General features: G+C 39.5%; 1 protein-coding gene across 2 annotated transcripts in view; it reads left to right on the top strand.

Annotated features, from left to right (window-relative positions):
- Positions 1–10705: 10705 nt before the first annotated feature.
- NCKAP1 (NCK associated protein 1) overlaps positions 10706–16729 on the top strand; it is a 117269-nt gene continuing 111245 nt past the window's right edge. Inside the window, exon 1 of one of the 2 annotated variants that reach the window (XM_072612581.1) lies at positions 10706–10953. In XM_072612581.1, the coding sequence (XP_072468682.1) occupies positions 10945–10953 (9 nt within the window). In that variant the 5' untranslated portion in view covers positions 10706–10944. Of the gene's footprint in view, positions 10954–11014; positions 11576–16729 lie in introns of those variants that run through there. The other variant, XM_072612580.1, reaches the window with a different exon arrangement.

The following is a 16729-nucleotide window of genomic DNA, read 5'->3' as shown; positions in this document are numbered from 1 at the left end:
TTCTCTCTTAATCCTTACCTGCGATTAGAGGACAGTATAATAGAAAACACAAAGCTTCTGAAAGGTATTGACTTTCCTTTACTCCTTCACTTTAAAAAGTATTGACTTTTGATATGAAGAATCATGTACATTTGCTGGAAAGGGTTTCTGATCCTAAGCTAAGATGCTAAGTAAGATAGAGGGGATTAATTAATATTGGTATTAAAAAATCAGTATTGGAATAAATTACTAAACTAAGGATTAGTGAGAAATATATCAGAGACCTTTGAGTACAACCCCTTTCAATTTACAGATGCAGAAAATAGGGCCCCATGAGTTTACGTGACATGCCTAAGTTTACACCATGGTAAATGTCTGAAATGGGCTCTAAACCCACATCTTTCTGACTCCCAAGTCAGCATTCTATCCACTTTTCCATGCTTCCTTCCATTAAATTGAACCTAGTGGTTAAAATAGTGTTCTTTTTATAACTGTGTCCTGGAAAATTCACAATTGTAAGCTAAGTCTCAGATCAAGAACATACTTTGCAGTTTGGATAGTTTAGCACTTTAGTGACACTATCTCCCAATTATAGGAAAATATCTAAGGAAGAAAGGTCTCTGAAGTGCTGAAAATGCAACCACAAAGTTGTAAAGTGAGATCAAATATCATACATACATAGCCCACAGACATGAACAACCCCATACATTGTACTGATATAAAAATATAAACATATACTATTGCTGTAACTTCAAATTTGCCATTTTCCCCACTCCCATGCCATCATGAACAAGTGTCATTTTTGAAGACTGGCACTGGTTTTAGAGTTGGGAAATTCCATTGATTTGTGGATCTTAAACACTAGAATTTGACCTTAATGATCAAACAGGCACACCCCAGGACATAATAAATAGGAAGCTGTTGTCTTTCACTTCACACTTTGGGAAAGACTTCTGTAACCAGCTGCCTGGGCAATGACATAGAGTACTTTGGGATTAACATTAAAATAATCTGAAAATGTCAATTAAATGTTTTCAAGATTTTTACTACAAGTGATTTCATTATTATAATATGGGTATTCCTCACCAAAGTCTTAGTCTGATATCTCATTCTTGCATAGAGGTGACCTTGGATTTCCTCAAGCTGTCAGGGTAGCTCAAGCTTTGGTAGTTGCTATCAAACTGGAAAGTTTTTGAATATGGTAGTGAGATACATGTTTGTTGTTAAGGATAAATCTAGCTAAGTTTGGGGAAATTCATCACAAGGTTGGCCACAGGTTTTTCTGGTCACAGCAGTTCTCAAAGATCATCTACTAAGTTAAAAGTTATTGAAGGGTTATGATAGAGTCTCCACACATGAAATTGCAGATCCTTAAAGTATTAACCTAAATGTCTAGCTTCATTCAACAAATGTATTTATGAATAATCTGCATATAAATAAATATCCTTGATTAGCTGATTATTTAAGGGAATTTTAAGATTAAATCTTTTTCAAAAGACAGTAATTATGCAGAACAGAAACTCCTTTTTTGGTCTTTCTTTGTATCCCTAGCACTTTGCAAAGTACCTGGCACATAGTTGGTGCTTAATAAATGCTTGCTGACTTGACTCCCCCCAATTTGTTTTAAAAGCTGGATTTTCATATACTATTTCCTTAAAAATGGGAAGCTCTTATAAGTATAGTGGACATAAAAGGCATGGTACTGAGACCCTCCTCCTCCACTTCTCCAGCTCTCTCCAGATTCTCTCTTCCTGGGATGGGAATACTTCTTTACTCACCCCAAGCAGTAAAGTCATTTGGTTCCTTGAGGGAAGGTTATGCAGCTACAACTCACTTTCCCTGCTGATATTTGGGGAATATATTTTATACCTACAACATAGTTCCTGAGCTTCCCATCAATGTACTTCTCATTTACATAAATAAGTTACAACACTATTAACTCTGAAACATGAATTATATTTACTAAATGAAAAGGCAAAGGCAAGAATAATCAAAACATAATAGTCTGCCCATAAACCTGGGTCACACTGTCACATCAATGCACACAGTGTTTGTGGGGGGAGAGTATACACAAACTTGTAGAAATCTGGCAGTGAGACACGGACAGGGAAACTTTTATGTTGAACAAATTCATTGTGCAGTTTCCTTATGAAACAGTCAACACCTACTGATCAAGACCATTCCATTCTCCTGCTAGATAAAGTAACTTTTCTGCTACTCTCAGGTCATTGAAGCAGTACTGAGCTCTTTTGCCTAAGAACAACCCTACACCTATGGCTTGCAGAGCTTTCCAGACCTTCTTTCTTGGTTAAGCACTGAAGCTGATTGACATTCTTTTAATGAAAATCAGTTTCCTTTAAACATAAGGTCTGCAAAATAAAGGACAAAGTAGGCAAAGCTTTGGAGGCATATTCTCTCTCAAGATGTAGGTGATGCTAGAAAACAAGGTAGCCTTCCCCCACTCCCAAACCAGGTCTTTACCCACAGCAGAGAATTCCTTCTTTATACTTAATCAGCTCTTTCAAACAGCAGAACTTTCCAATCAAATCAGTTGTCAATTTCAACACTAGTCCCTATCTGTCAGTTTCTCAGCTCCTGCCAACTCCATCAATTTCTATATTCTTTTTTTGAGGTCACAACTGCTGTAAGCAACTTCTCTTGTCAGCTTCTCTCTTTTCAAGATGACTTCTCAGCTTATGATCTTCTGATCTGGCTTCAAATGTCTCAAATCAGAGCCGCCTTGTATGTAATGACATCTCTAATGTAGATGAAGAAAACCCAAATCTATATTCCTGTCAAATATAGTAGTTATCATGCAATAGTTGCACATTCCCCAAATAGTTCTTTAATGAAGAATTGGTTATTTAAACATTCAACCATCATTTACTGTGTTCACTATGAGTTAGGCAATATGATAAGCATTAAGGATTCAGATATAGGTAGACATGCAGTCCTTTAACTCAGAAGGCTCATATTCTAAAGAAGAAGATGAAATATAAATAGCTATGTACAAAAAAGATACAAATAAAATAGACTGTAATCTGAAAGGAGAAGGTGTTAGTAGTAGGAAGTACTGGAAAAGGTCTCTGGCAGAAGATCGGATTTGAACTGATTTTTGAAGGAAGATAAGAAAACTAAGAGGTGGAAGTGAGGAAAATTAGCATTTCTTGTTTGGGGGATAGATAGTGAAAAGTCTCAGAGACAGAAGATGGAGTGTTGTAGTCAAAAAGAAGTAAGTATGCCGGTATGGCTGGATTGTAGGGTTTATGGATAATAGTAAAAGGTAAGTAAACTGGAAATTTAGGAAAATAACAGATTAGAAAGAGTTTTAAAAGTCCAATAATACACTCCAAAGTCCTAAAAATAGAGATACTCAAATCAGTGGCTGGGAAGTAATGCCTTCCAGTCATCTCTATAATGAGTCATTTGCATTTGAGGGGCACGCTTTCATTCCCTGTCCTCAGTATTTTTATCTGAAGTGCTTGCTGCTTTCTTCTCAGGTCCTAAGAACTCCTCAAGCTGCTCTTCTCTGTGTTTCTTGCATTGGTGTCCTTTTTATAACCCTTTCAGGAGATAAAATATTCACACAGGAAATGGGCAGTACTTTACATAAAAATTGTTCTAATTGGCGTGGTCTGGTGTAGTGGATAGCAAGCTGGTCTACAAATCTGGAAGATCTGGCTTCAAGTGCCATCTCTGACATACATGCCTTTAGAAAATTACTTAAACTCTTTGTTCCCTAGGCCTTGGGAAGAGCAATGCCTCCTTTTTTTTTCCAGCCCAGTCCACACATTCATTTTTTAGCAGTAACTCTTAAGAAGATGTGACTTGGCTACTGCTTCTGCAGAAGCTGTAGCCCTTGCTTGCTCAGAAGTCTTAGCTACTGAAGACCCAGAAAACAAAATTCTCAATAATAAAGTCTTTGGCTCTGTCAAAAGTTCAACATAAGAAATGGATAGGGTTTTATAAGTGGAAATGACATTAAAGAAGAGGCATTACCGTCTGTTATGCAATGCTGCTGTAGTCCAAAGACCAGATTTGCAGCTGAAGTCTCCTTTAAAGGTTCTCTCTGGAACATGAACTCCTTGAGAACAAGAACTGTTTTAATTTTTTATTTTATCCCTAGCACTTAGCACAGTGTTCATTCATTCATTCATTCATTCATTGTTAGAGGTAGTTTCCTTATTGGTTAGTTCCTGATGCCAGTGAAATCACAGGTCCTGACAAAAAAAAATTAAATAAAATCACATTCCAAACATATGATATCCAAGTCAGATAACTCTTGCCAAGACTGTTGTAAATATGGAGCTATCATCTGCTTCCCACATTTTCTCTAAAGACATATAATAATTTTAATTATCTCTATATATTCCTGGGACACATTAGCAGAACTCTTTTAACTGAAGTGAGATATTTTAAAATCTTTAACACCACAGGAGCTGTCAGGAATATTCATGGTATAGCAAGGGAAACTAGGGATTCCTGTGATGCTCTTGAAAAGAAAATTAGTTTCCTAAGTATTTCCTAAGGGCCTAAGGGTCCTTTTGTGTTTTTTCCCCAGAAAACTATTATATACAAATATCCAGCTGCAGCAAAATCATCACAACATAAGCAGCTTTTCATAAAAACTTTATGTCAGCTTGCACAGTATGATATCAAATAATATTGAACCAAGGGAAATATAAAAGGACACATAATTGCTAAAATTGTTTTATAATCAAGGTGCATGATAATATTATTATTAATGACCAACAGAGGACTTTGCATTACACATGTAGGTGAGCCTCAAAGTCTTGTATTTTAATGATATTACTTTCTGAGGAAAAAATGTAAACCAATACAAAAACTACAAATATTTCATCTTGATCTAATAGCTTTCATTCTAGTAGATGGTTCCTTTATACATCTAAAAATAGGTTGTAATAAAAATCCAGTAATAAGACTATTCTCTCTGGATTCTGAAGACTTGAGTTTAAATTTCACCTCTGGGACTATTTGTGTGACCTTAGGCAAGTCACTTAACTGTAATGCCAATGCGATATCCACAGCACCAATGTGATATTCACAGAGCCAATAGTGGCCATGAATATCCCAGCGCAATTCCGAATCATGAAATATGACAGACTCTCCACATGGAAGACTGAACCAAAACATTTATTCAGGCACCAGAAAGCCAAATCCATCATAGTAACAAAATCTATACACAATAACAACGTAGAGAACAACACCATCCCTAAGCTTTCCCCTTGCTAGGCATCCCACAAACCAGCTCCATTAAACAAATCACAAGCAGGCTCCCTTAAACAAAATCACGAACAAGTTCTTTCACTCACAATAGCCAGCAGCCTGCTTGCCTTCATCTTTCCTAGCTCTGACTAGACTCTGACCAATTTCCTCTCAGTTCTTCACTAGCTCCTCTTCTTCTCAGTCCACCTTTCCTGTTCCACCCATTCAGCAAACTCCTCCTACTACAGGCTCCATGTGACTCAGACTCATGTGACTCAGGCTTCCATGTGATCCAGGCAAGTCACATGAGCCTATTAATGAATAGGAAAGATCTTCCCATTTAAATTACCACTACATTAACTTCCCTGTGTCTCAGTTTCTTTTTCTGTAAAATGAGGTTAGATTAATTCATAGGCTATCAAAATGGGTGATACCACCCCCTGGAGGATGTTGAAACCATTGTGGGTGGGTGGGTGGTAATAGCTTCAGGTTCAATTACGGGACATTGAACAAAAATAAGGAGGTGGTGGAAGCATAAGATGAAAAGATAAGAACATTTTGAAAAACTATTTATGCATATTTCATCTGTTGTATGACAGAGTTAAAGCCATAGTGATTGCATTATTTTCCAAATAAACACACAAAATGCTAGTTATAACTGAGCAGTGATCAAGTCAGCCCAACACGTCTTAACAAGAAAGTTGGTAGGTGAGCATGTCACATATTGTTGGGACGTCCAGCATGAATGGCAGGAATATGTGCATGTAATGATTTGTTCACAATATGATGCTATACAGTTATGTGACACATTGTGTCATCAAAATTTCAATGTAGGAAAAGACCCACAAATTTACAATAAATTATTAAATTTAAGAATTGTCATTTAAAAAATTATATAATTTATAATTATATATAAAAATTATATATTAAAGAAAGTAGCTTTCCAGGAGGGTGCTGAATAATTTTTTTAAGTGGCATGGTAGGTCAAATAAGTTTGGGAACCTATGGATTAGATGGTTTTTGACGCTGAGCTATCAGTTCTACCACCCATGATCCTGTGATACCTGTTTTGGGCCCTCTGAACACAAACAAGTAGATACAAAGGCACAAATCTATCAAGGAAGAAGTCAATGCTCTACCAATGTTTCTTTAATGAAGACAAATGGTTGCATTCAAATTTTCACACCTTGTCTTTTTCTTTTTTTGTCGTTTCCTGTGTGTGGTAGGTCCCCTTAAAAAATTAGAAAGTACTCAGTAGTGCTGGCCCTAAGCAAAGCCGTGAAGTATGGGAAATTCATTTTTGGCCTCTTCCCAATGTTCCCTTCTGTAACTTCTTGTTCCTTCTTGTTCTTTCTCCCTGGACCCTCCAGATGCTGCTCAGAATCTCTCCCTCCGATGCCCTTATCATCTCCACCATCTCTGGGAGGTAGCCTACACTCCAAACCTTTCCCTCTTTACTCCTTCTTATCAAAATTGTATTTTGTTCCATTCCCTTTTGGCTGTCAGGTTAGAAAACAATATTATAAACTAATCCCCCCAATGTGTTGATTACTGATATTATGATTATTATATTATGATTGATAACTGTTCAATATGTTACCTCATCAGGAGTGTATCCATTTGTCAAGATACTATTAGGAGACACTCTAATAGTTTTCCAGAGCTAAGCTGTGTCCTGAGCTTGGCATAACAACAATCCTTTGTGCTCACCTTCTGGAACTGATGGTCCCTGAGCTGTGGCAAGCACCAACGAGCCCAGATATGAACTGACTTTTTGTCACTACACAACCTTGCCTTACTGTTGCTGGTATGCCTCACTACTGTTTCTACATTATACTGTTTGACTCTTTATCTAGCCACAAGTATATAAATCTAGATTTAACCACACTGAAGCAGGCCTCTCCATTAGGGGCAGGGCCCTGGCACAGGTGTCTAATCTGCCTTCCTGCTTGCAAGCTGTTTCCCTCACTTTGAAATTGAACTTCTTTTTGATTCCCAACTCTCCTGTCTCTAACCTGCTCTGTTTGGTTCTAACCAGAAACCAGTTTGGTTCAGCTGACACATTTTAATAAGACTTGGAGAAGTGAGGCTGATGACCTTGCATAGCCCTCCCTCAAAACAAAGTCAAGTGCAAGTCATGTCATCATTTCTCTGATAGCACAGTCTTCTTCTGCAGCGAAGAACAAACACAACCCTGGAGATGCAATGCCTTAACCAAAAAGAATGTCTGTAATGACAGAGTTGTAGGGGTAGTGACAGAAAGATTGGGGTTACATTTGGGGACAGGGCAATCTCTCCCATGCTTTTCAAATAATACCAGACAGGTCATCTCTTACATTCTCTTCCTATGGGTAAAATCATTCCTGTCAAGGAATGGGCAGAAAAGTGAACTTTCTCCTCAATTCAATTCAGTAAACATTTATTCAACACCTACCATGTGCAAAGCACTGGAGATACAAAGATAAAAAACTAAAAACAATTTTTGTCCTTAAGGAGCTTTAAGTTTACTGGGGCAATAAAAACAGAAGCTAAGATAGCAAGCTGAGAAGTTTGTCCGTTGTCCTAGAGGGAAAGAAAGGTAGCAGAAGGCAATAGAAAGCATATAGGATTTGGACGTAGGCTCTGGGCTTCAACCCTGGCTTTGTCGATTACCTATGTTATATTATATTATGTTATGTTATATCATATTATACTATATTCTATTCTATTCTATTATGGTGGGCAAATCACTTAACCTCTCCAGGCCTCGATTTCTTCATCTTTACAATTAATTACATGATTACATAACCTCTAGGTTTCTTCCAGTTCTAAAGACATGATACAACAGGGAAAAGCTGAAGTAGGTGAGTTAGAACTGTGATAGTCAAAACTGTTTTAGGTATGCAGCTATCCTTTCCACATTTTGACTTTCTCCATCAAGGTTTCGATATATTGAGGGTTGATAAAAGAAATTAAATGGGAATTTTTTGAGAGTTTTGCAGAAACTGCAGAAATCACCTGAAGGCCAGCAGACAGCACAGAAAAAGTTTAGGAACTCAGAAATGCATAAAGTATATATATAGTATTATATAATATCAACCTATTTTACTTTTTTTAGTAGTTCAATAATTTATTAATCTAAAAAAGTATATAAAAGTATATAGCTCTCATCTACAAGGTACATATATAAATGACATTTAAAATGGAGGCCTTTCATTATTGTTCCTTTTTATCAAAGTCTTTCTAGTGTATTGTACCAGTGATATACTGTAGTTTTTTTTAAAATGAACTTAACATTTTTGTATTTTTTCAAATTGTCTGCTATATATAAAAGAAGCTCACTGAAGGGAAAAAAAGGACAAAAATTCCCAGAAATGCACAGCTTTTACATTTAAAAAAGCTTCTCAAATAGACATACATGCATGTGGGACGATCCTTTCCCCACTCCTCGCCCCTCAGCTCAAACCATCCTAAGAGTTCTGATTTCTGCATGATCTCCAAAATTAGAAATAAAAAAAATAACTTCTTCACTCCGTAGCAAATCTGGGGCTCATACATTTCAGATTAATTCAGTAAAAAACTCACAAGTAAAATAATGCATATTTAAGGGAAATATACAGACTTTCACACAGCAGTACATAATAAGATTTTTAAAAATCTACTGGCATTCATTTATTTTGTACAAAAACGTATAAATATACCACTTTTTCTTACCAACTTTTCTTACCCTAAAAACTTAAAAACAACACCAGATGAAAACTCATATTTTATCTTTTAATACTATACTATTTCAGCCTTCTTCTCTGGTATGAAGGGAGGGTCAAAAAATTTTACACAGATTTTCCAGATCTTGGGGGCACCACTGTGCCCCTAACCCCTTCTATGTGGAATTAATGTATTACATATAATATATATAATATAATAATGTGTAATGTTAATATATAATACGTAATAATACATGTAACTGTATTAAGTTGGCAGCTGTGTGGAAGATGAATGGGAGAAGGGAGTGACTACAAACAGGGAGACCAATTAGAAGGCAACTGCAATAGTGGGGAAATGGAAGAGGATTTTTATAAGAGCCTTACCTAGAATGGTGGCCTGTGTGAACGAAGAGAGGTGACAGAAGGAATGGATCTGAGATCTATAGAGGTAAAATCAAGAAGACTTGGCGACCAAGTAAATATTCAAGGTGAGAGAGAGGAGTCCAGGAAGACTCAGACTGTAAATGTGCCTCACAGGAAAGCTGTCTTTGCTCTCAAAAGAAACAGGAAAATTTGAAGAAGGGATGCTATTGAGGACAAAGATGCGTTGTTTTATTCACATTGAGTTTGAAATACTGATGTCTTATTTTTCTCTCCACATTGCATCCAGAGTGAACTGTTTTGGGAAAATTTAGAAAACAATATAATGTGGAAAAGTCAAATGGTGATTCAAAAGGGGAACAGGTGGATATGCTTGCCTTAGGAAAGAAAAGAAAGAAAAACTACTTCAATAGAATTCTTTTTCTTCCACATCCAATAAAACCCTATACATATTCTTCTTGGCTTGGAGTTTTCTTTGGATTTCAGGCCATTCCCGTAAAGCCCAAGCGCCTACCAAACTTTAAGGGCATGTTTGCTATCTGAAGGTCAGCTGTGTGGATTAACTCATCCCTCAGTAAGATCTGGGTACCAGGTGATAACATTTTCTAGCCACGGCAATTCTTTCTAAAAAATCATGACTGTTGAAGGAATGAAGGATCTGTCTTCCCAGGAATTCCGATCAATCTAGAAATCTTTTTAAAGATCTTTACTGTATTTGTTAAGTGCAAAAGGCCTGGACAGGATATTGTCAGGAAGACAAACTTAACTAGAACTAAAACAGCAGAAGGACTACAAGTCCAGAAATATTAAGGCAGTAAGCAGGGCTCCGGGAGGCTGGACTGCCAGCCCCTCCCTCCTTTCTCTGCTCACTGCCCAGTCTTGGAGCAGGAGTTTAAGTTTCTTGACCTGGGGGAGCAACGAGCAGAAGAGCTGAGCTGAAACTGACCTAGCGGGGAAATTAGCGAGCCTTCTCAGACACCCCCAACCCAGCTCGCTGCTAAAAAAGGGGGCTCGAGATGGGGATGGGATCAGGGGACCAAGGGAACGTCAGCATCCTCACTCTCTCCTGCTTGGGTTCTAGATTCAAGGTCTCGACCCCATCTCTCAAGCAGATCTGGGGGTTGGCGCGGGGGGCGGTGGGGGCAGGCGCTCTTTAGACTGGGGAGGCGGGGGGGTGGGAAAGAGTTCAGTGAGAAGAAGATGCCAGCCTCTAGAGGAGGGACACCATCTGCCGCGAGCTGCAGTTAGAGGAGTGGGAGTGAAGGTGGGGGCGTGAGAGGGGTGGAGGGAAGGTGCCGGGAACGACCAACCCACTCCCTGGGAAGAGACACTGGAGGACAACGCCCCGCCTCCGAGCTTCTGCCCCGGGTGATTCACAGCGGGTGGCACGGGGAGCCGAGTTTTCTCTGCCACTCTGGGGGAGCGCGAAAGGGGGCGGGAGACGAGGGAACGAGAAATGAATTTGACCCTAGCACTGCCATAACCCCCTGGAGTCCCGCTCTTCTCCAAGGGTCCTGGAGTCGCCCTGCTAGGCAATACTGGGCAGGAATGGGGCCAAGCCTCCAAGGGAGGGCTCGAGACTCTCCCGCCCTCCGCCCCTATAGAATTGAGGAGGGTGGGAGCCGTGTTGCTGCTCTTGCAGTTCTTCCTCCAGCCGCCGAGGGGCGCTGGGGAGATGGATCAGGTGACCCGTGCGCGCCTGGGGGTGGGGGGGTGGCGAGAAGCTGCCTCGTTTTGGGCCGGCCGGGAGACGCGGGGCCGCCGCTGCTGCCGCTGCCACTGCCGCCGCCACACCTAGTGGAGGAGCCGGGGAAGACGGCTTGGAGCTGGGGGGGTGGGGTGAAAGGAGAGCCGGGGGTGGGGACGGAAGGACGGGCGGACAGGAAGGTAGGCGGGCAGGCAGCGGGAGCCGGTGAACAGCAGCCGGGGCAAGGGACCCTGAGGCGGTGGGAGCAGCGGCGAGAGCAGCAGCAGCTCCCACAGCAGCAGTAGCGGCCGCGGCGGCGGCGGCTCCCGAGCTCACCGGCCGGCGGGGCTGGGGCGGGCGGGCCATGGGAGCGCTCTGCTGAGGCGGAGGCCGAGGGCGGGCGGGGAAGGGAGGAAGCCGAGAGCGAGCGAACGGGAGGACACGGAGCGAGGGAGGGAGCGCGGAGGCCGCGGGCCGCTGTCTGGGGAGCGGGGTCGGCGGCGGCACCACCATGTCGCGCTCGGTGCTGCAGCCCAGTCAGCAGAAGCTGGCGGAGAAGCTCACCATCCTCAACGACCGCGGCATCGGCATGCTCACCCGCCTCTACAACATCAAGAAGGTACGGACCGCCGAGGCCCCGGGGCTGCTGCGGGCGGCGGCGGCGGAGGCCGGCTCAGAGCGTCGGGGGCAGCCACGGCCGCCGCCTCTGCTCGGGGAGGGCTGGGCCGGGCCGGGCCGGGCTGAGGCCCAGGAAGACTGGGAGGTGGAGGGTGGGGGCGGTACGAGGGAGGGAGGCCTGAAGGACGCTTCTAAGGGGAGAAAACCCATTCCGCTCCCCCCGCCCCAGCCTGGAGTCGGGGTTGGGCCCCGGCGCGGCCTAACTGCGGAGTCCGGGACGCTCACCTCCGCCGCGTTCCCGGCCCCGGCCCTTGAAGCCTGGCCGAGGAAGCCACCAGAAGCCATTTCCCCGCTCGCCCTGGGGAGCCGGGATCGGGCTGCGGGAAGGGGCGTCCCCTCCCCCCCCCCAAGCTGCTACTCTTTCCCAGCGCAGCGGTGGGGGCGGGGTGACCGGGACTGGGGAATGAGCTCGACAGGAAAGGGCTGGAGGGTGGGGATGCTGGGGAAGATAGGGAAACTTGCTTGTCCTGGAACTGCGGCGGCAACCTGAGCAATGGAAGGGGTGGGGGACAGAAAGACCCATGGGGAGCCCACTAAGACTCTCCAGTGTTCAGTCGTTCCTGGCATTTGAGGAGGGGGTGGGAGTGAAGAAGGATGGAAAAGGAAATGGCTCACCGGATGACCCTCACCCATCCTCGCTCTGCCAGTTTCTCCTAAGAAATAGCCTTTTGAGAGGGTGTTAACATCTTACAGAGATTGCATTTTTTTAAAGGTAGGGAGGAGGGAGAAGTGAGGGTGGAACTAATTTTCTCCTAATACTTAGGAGTTGTGACTCACTAGAACAGGAATAACAGCCTTAACCTTGCTTTTCCTGCCACCTTCCTTCCCCTCCAACTTACATTTGGAGAACCCTAGGTTTATGTGTACGTGTTTTAAAGGCCACTGTTAAAAGTTCACTGTGTCTCTGAAACTAAGTCTGCAACTATATTACCCATTATTACTACTAAATATTTTTTGATGTTTTGAATAGCTGTTTGCTACCCATTGCTTTGATGTCTTCAGAAAGTCCTTGAATGGCAAATTGGCCTGTAGTTTATTAAAAACAGTTTTAAAGCTTCAGGTAGCTTTTTGTTTTAATCCACAATATTATGCTTATACATTCCAGGGGAAACAAACCAAAATAATTCCATCTTTTTGGAAACTTAAGTCAAGTTTGCCAGTTTAGATTGCTTGAAGATTAATCTGTGTAGGGATCAGCTATTTCAGTTTCTAATATTTTAATTATATGTATAGTAGTTTTCCAGACTTTTATTAGTTTGCCTCGAGATTATTTGTTAATTTTAAATACTAAGTAAGGTTCATTTTTTCAAGAATTAGTAACGTTAAGATGAACATTTTAACCTGTTTAAATTTTAATTTAAAAAGATGTTTTTCTACAATTCGTTCCATAATGGGGTTGTTTAAAACAGTGTTTTAGTGAGAATTGCTTATTTTGGAACATCCACAAGTATTCTTCAACATGTGTATAAGAGTTGGTTGCCTTGTAAAATTTGATGGGTCAAAGGTTCTTAACTAGGGTTAGAGTTATAGGTGCATCAGTAGATTTCAGGAGGTGTGTGAATTTGAGAAAAAAATTACATCTTTCTGTTGAATTAGTTTACCTTATAATCTTGTCTTAAAACATTCTTGGAAGAGGGCCACAGACTTCTCTACACATAGCTAAAAAGATGCATGTTACAAAAAAAGTTTAACTCCTGTGAATATGAGTAACCAGCAATAAAATCTTTCTTCATGACTTTTGTTAACATTTCTCATAAGCATTTCCTTAACAAAATAGAACTTGAATTAAAAATGCCTTCTTAGAAGTAAATTTATGTAGGTTAGGGATGATGTAATGTTAATGTCCATGGTATTCACTCTCTTGAATTGAATTTTCTGTGAAATCTTACAGGTGTTCATAAGAAATTTGGGTATTAGTTTTAGAAGTCAGAAGAAATAGCAAGTCAAACATTACTAGAAGGTACTAGACATGTGGTATTGTGGTTAAAGGAAATGGTCTTGATGGTTTCTAAAAGAGGAAGTAAGAGTAGCATTAAAAGTGATTTGACTAATAGAATTTCTTGGTGTTCTATAAACATTTCTACATTATAAACTCAGACTTTGTAATGTTTTCTTTGACAAACTAAGTGTTAGTAAACTAAATTATGATGTTTTAAGTGCCTATATTACATTGCAGGTTTTATAACTCATCACTTAGCTAAGAAGTACTATTATATTTACTGTTGAATAATTATCCTTGAAATGATAAAATTCAGAATATATAAGATCTATGTATTTTGATTTATTACATTAGGAAATAGTTACAGTTTTATTTTTGTTTTTATTTTATTGTTTTCTGTACAAAATTGTTGCTTTGGATTGTGCAGTGATTGCATTTTAGTTTGCTGTTATTAATATTGTTATGTAATAGATGCTAGCATATGTGGAATTTTAGTCGTTTAGTCCATACAGTTGTTTATAATTCTATGCCAGCAAGTGGCTGAAATGTTCAAAATACATTTCAAAATATGAAGAAAGTCATTTGCTCACCAATTACTTGACTTTTTTAGTCTTACGGTTTATACTCATCAAATAAGATTTGTAATGTAAATTGCAAACAAATTGCTACATTACAACTTGAAGTCTGTTCTGGAATATCATTTCAGCAAGATTAGTATCTGTAGTAAGATAGACTTTCTTTACAAATTGTCCCAGACACTAAGACTATGCTTCTCTGTATGCAACAGTAATAATGTATGAAGTTTGATTTCTAAAGAAAATTTCATCATTTTGAAATGTGAGAAAACTTCCACTGAAGTCTTAATGTGCTTCATCTTGGGGTGGAAATGTGAGCCCTGGCGCTTGGAAAACTATTCCACTAGCACATAAAGTCTGGCAGGTCCTATTTAACTAAGCTAGAAAGACCTATCACATAGAGACCTATCATTGTGGTGACTGTATAGCTGGTTTACTGATAGTAACTGAACTAAAGTTGAAGAAGTCCATCACCAGAGAGATGGCAGCTGGGTGTTGAATTTGTTTTTAGCCACTGTAGCTCATTAAGGCAAATCAGAGTTTGCAATTTGCTTTGGTGGAAGGAATGAAACTACACTGATGAAATCATGTGTTATTTAAATGTTTTTTAAGTGTAAGGAAACCAGAAGGAAGCACACACAAAAGAGACTAGCATTTATAAAATGGGAAAAATATATAATTTAACATTTTAAGTCATTCTTTCATGTATTAAAAGGAAATACAATTATCTGTAAAGTCTTTTCTAGCTCTCATATTCTATTATTCTCATCTCATTTCATTCTTAAGGTTGAATCTCAGTTTGATGTAACTGGCATGTTTTCTTCTCACCAACCACGTTTCCTCTTCTATGAAATGACAAAAATAACCTGTCCTGTTCTTTGCATAGAGTTGCTGTGAGAATGAAATGAGATAGCTAAGTGAAAGAGTAAGACTAGAAAGTGGATTGTCATTTTATTAGTGCAGGAAACTCCCAGGTGAGGAAACTTTTATGTAGCCCAGCCCCTTTCTACAAATTAGTCTTAGAAAGTTTCCTAGAGCACGGAGAAGTTAAGTAAACTTAGTTGCCCAGGATCACTCATGGGTTGATGTATGTGTCAGAGGAGGATCTTGAACCCAAGTTTTACCAGCCAGCTTTATGTCCACTATATGTTACTGTCTCTACTATATGTGAAATCTCTTTAAATATTATGGAACACTTCATAAATATAAGGCAATCATTTTATTGTTTAGGAGTTTCATCAAGCTGTGAGTGTCTAGAAAGTGTTGAAATTATTTCTGTTTCTTCCAGAGCTTTGTCTCTTAAGAAAGAAATTCAGTAAACTCTTCAAACTAGCTAAAAGACTTTTACCTTTTATTTCCAGTTTCATAGCTTTATTTTCTTTCCTGTTTTACTATACCATTGTTATTGTGATCATTACAATACTCCCAGTGTCAGAGGCTAAAAATAAGTGTGTGTATGTATATATTATGATGTATTTTCCCTTAAGAGTTCATTTGTTGCCTTAGCTGTATTGAGGAGTAGTGGAAAAAGGACTAAAATCTAAGTATTTAGTGTTCTTGAAGTCTCTTTAACTAGGTTTATTTAATTATGGACCAGTCTTTATCATTTGTTATTTTTCTCTCCAATCTTATCTTTAATCTATACTGTGCTTTCATAGAGGAAAAAAATTGAGAAACAGCAGCAAAATAAAATAGAATTCTTCATTCCTTATTTAGTATAGAAAAAAGAAGATAGATTTGTGAAGGAATATTATAAAGGTGTAGAAAGCAGAACTTACTCTTCCCTTGTTACTTTTTTCTTTTTTGGGGGGGAGGCAGAGGAGAGGGTTGAGAGAAATGAATGGAGATGTTTGTAGAAGATATATAGTTTTGTATCTCTCAGCAAGACTTTTGTTAAGACTGCACTGGTTCTGCCATATATGTGCCTGTCTTCACTACGGGGGAAAATGCTGTGCACATGTAGAATGTTTACATGAGAATTTTTGAAGATAGATTTAATTACCTTAGATATAAATTTGAAACCTAAGATTTATTTCCTTCAAAATAATCATCTTGTTAAACAAATTGATAACTAGTTTTTTTTTTAAATCATGTTCTTTTAAAAAATGTCTTTTTTTCTATTTAGACTGGCTGATTTAGGCTAAGAGGAAAAGTAGATATGTAGAGGAGTGAATAATTCTCTTTTTGATAGATATAGCTTTTGATTTGTGAAATATTTCCTAATTACATGTAATTTTTTTTAACATTCATTTTTAAAAATTTTAAGTTCCAAATTCTCTCCTGCCCCTCCTCCTTTGGGAAGACAAGCAATATATCAATTATACATGTGAAGTCATCCAAAATATTTCTATATTAGCCATGTTAAAATATACACAAACAAGAAAAATAAAGTTAAAAAAGTAAGACTCAGTCTGCACTCTAGAGTTTAGTTCATCACTTTTCTCTCTGGAGATGGATAGCATTTTCTTTAAAGGGTACTTTGGATTTCTGTCTTGATCAGAGTAGTTAAGTTTTTCATAGTTGACCCTCCTTACAATATTTCTATTCACAACTGAGTGTCAGTAACTGCTTTGACTTGCCC

The sequence above is a fragment of the Notamacropus eugenii genome, chromosome 5 (assembly GCF_028372415.1).
Source record: "Notamacropus eugenii isolate mMacEug1 chromosome 5, mMacEug1.pri_v2, whole genome shotgun sequence".
In the NCBI taxonomy this organism is placed as follows: domain Eukaryota; kingdom Metazoa; phylum Chordata; class Mammalia; order Diprotodontia; family Macropodidae; genus Notamacropus; species Notamacropus eugenii.
Note: the sequence above shows the minus strand (reverse complement) of the source record. Positions and strands in the feature narration are given on the sequence as shown.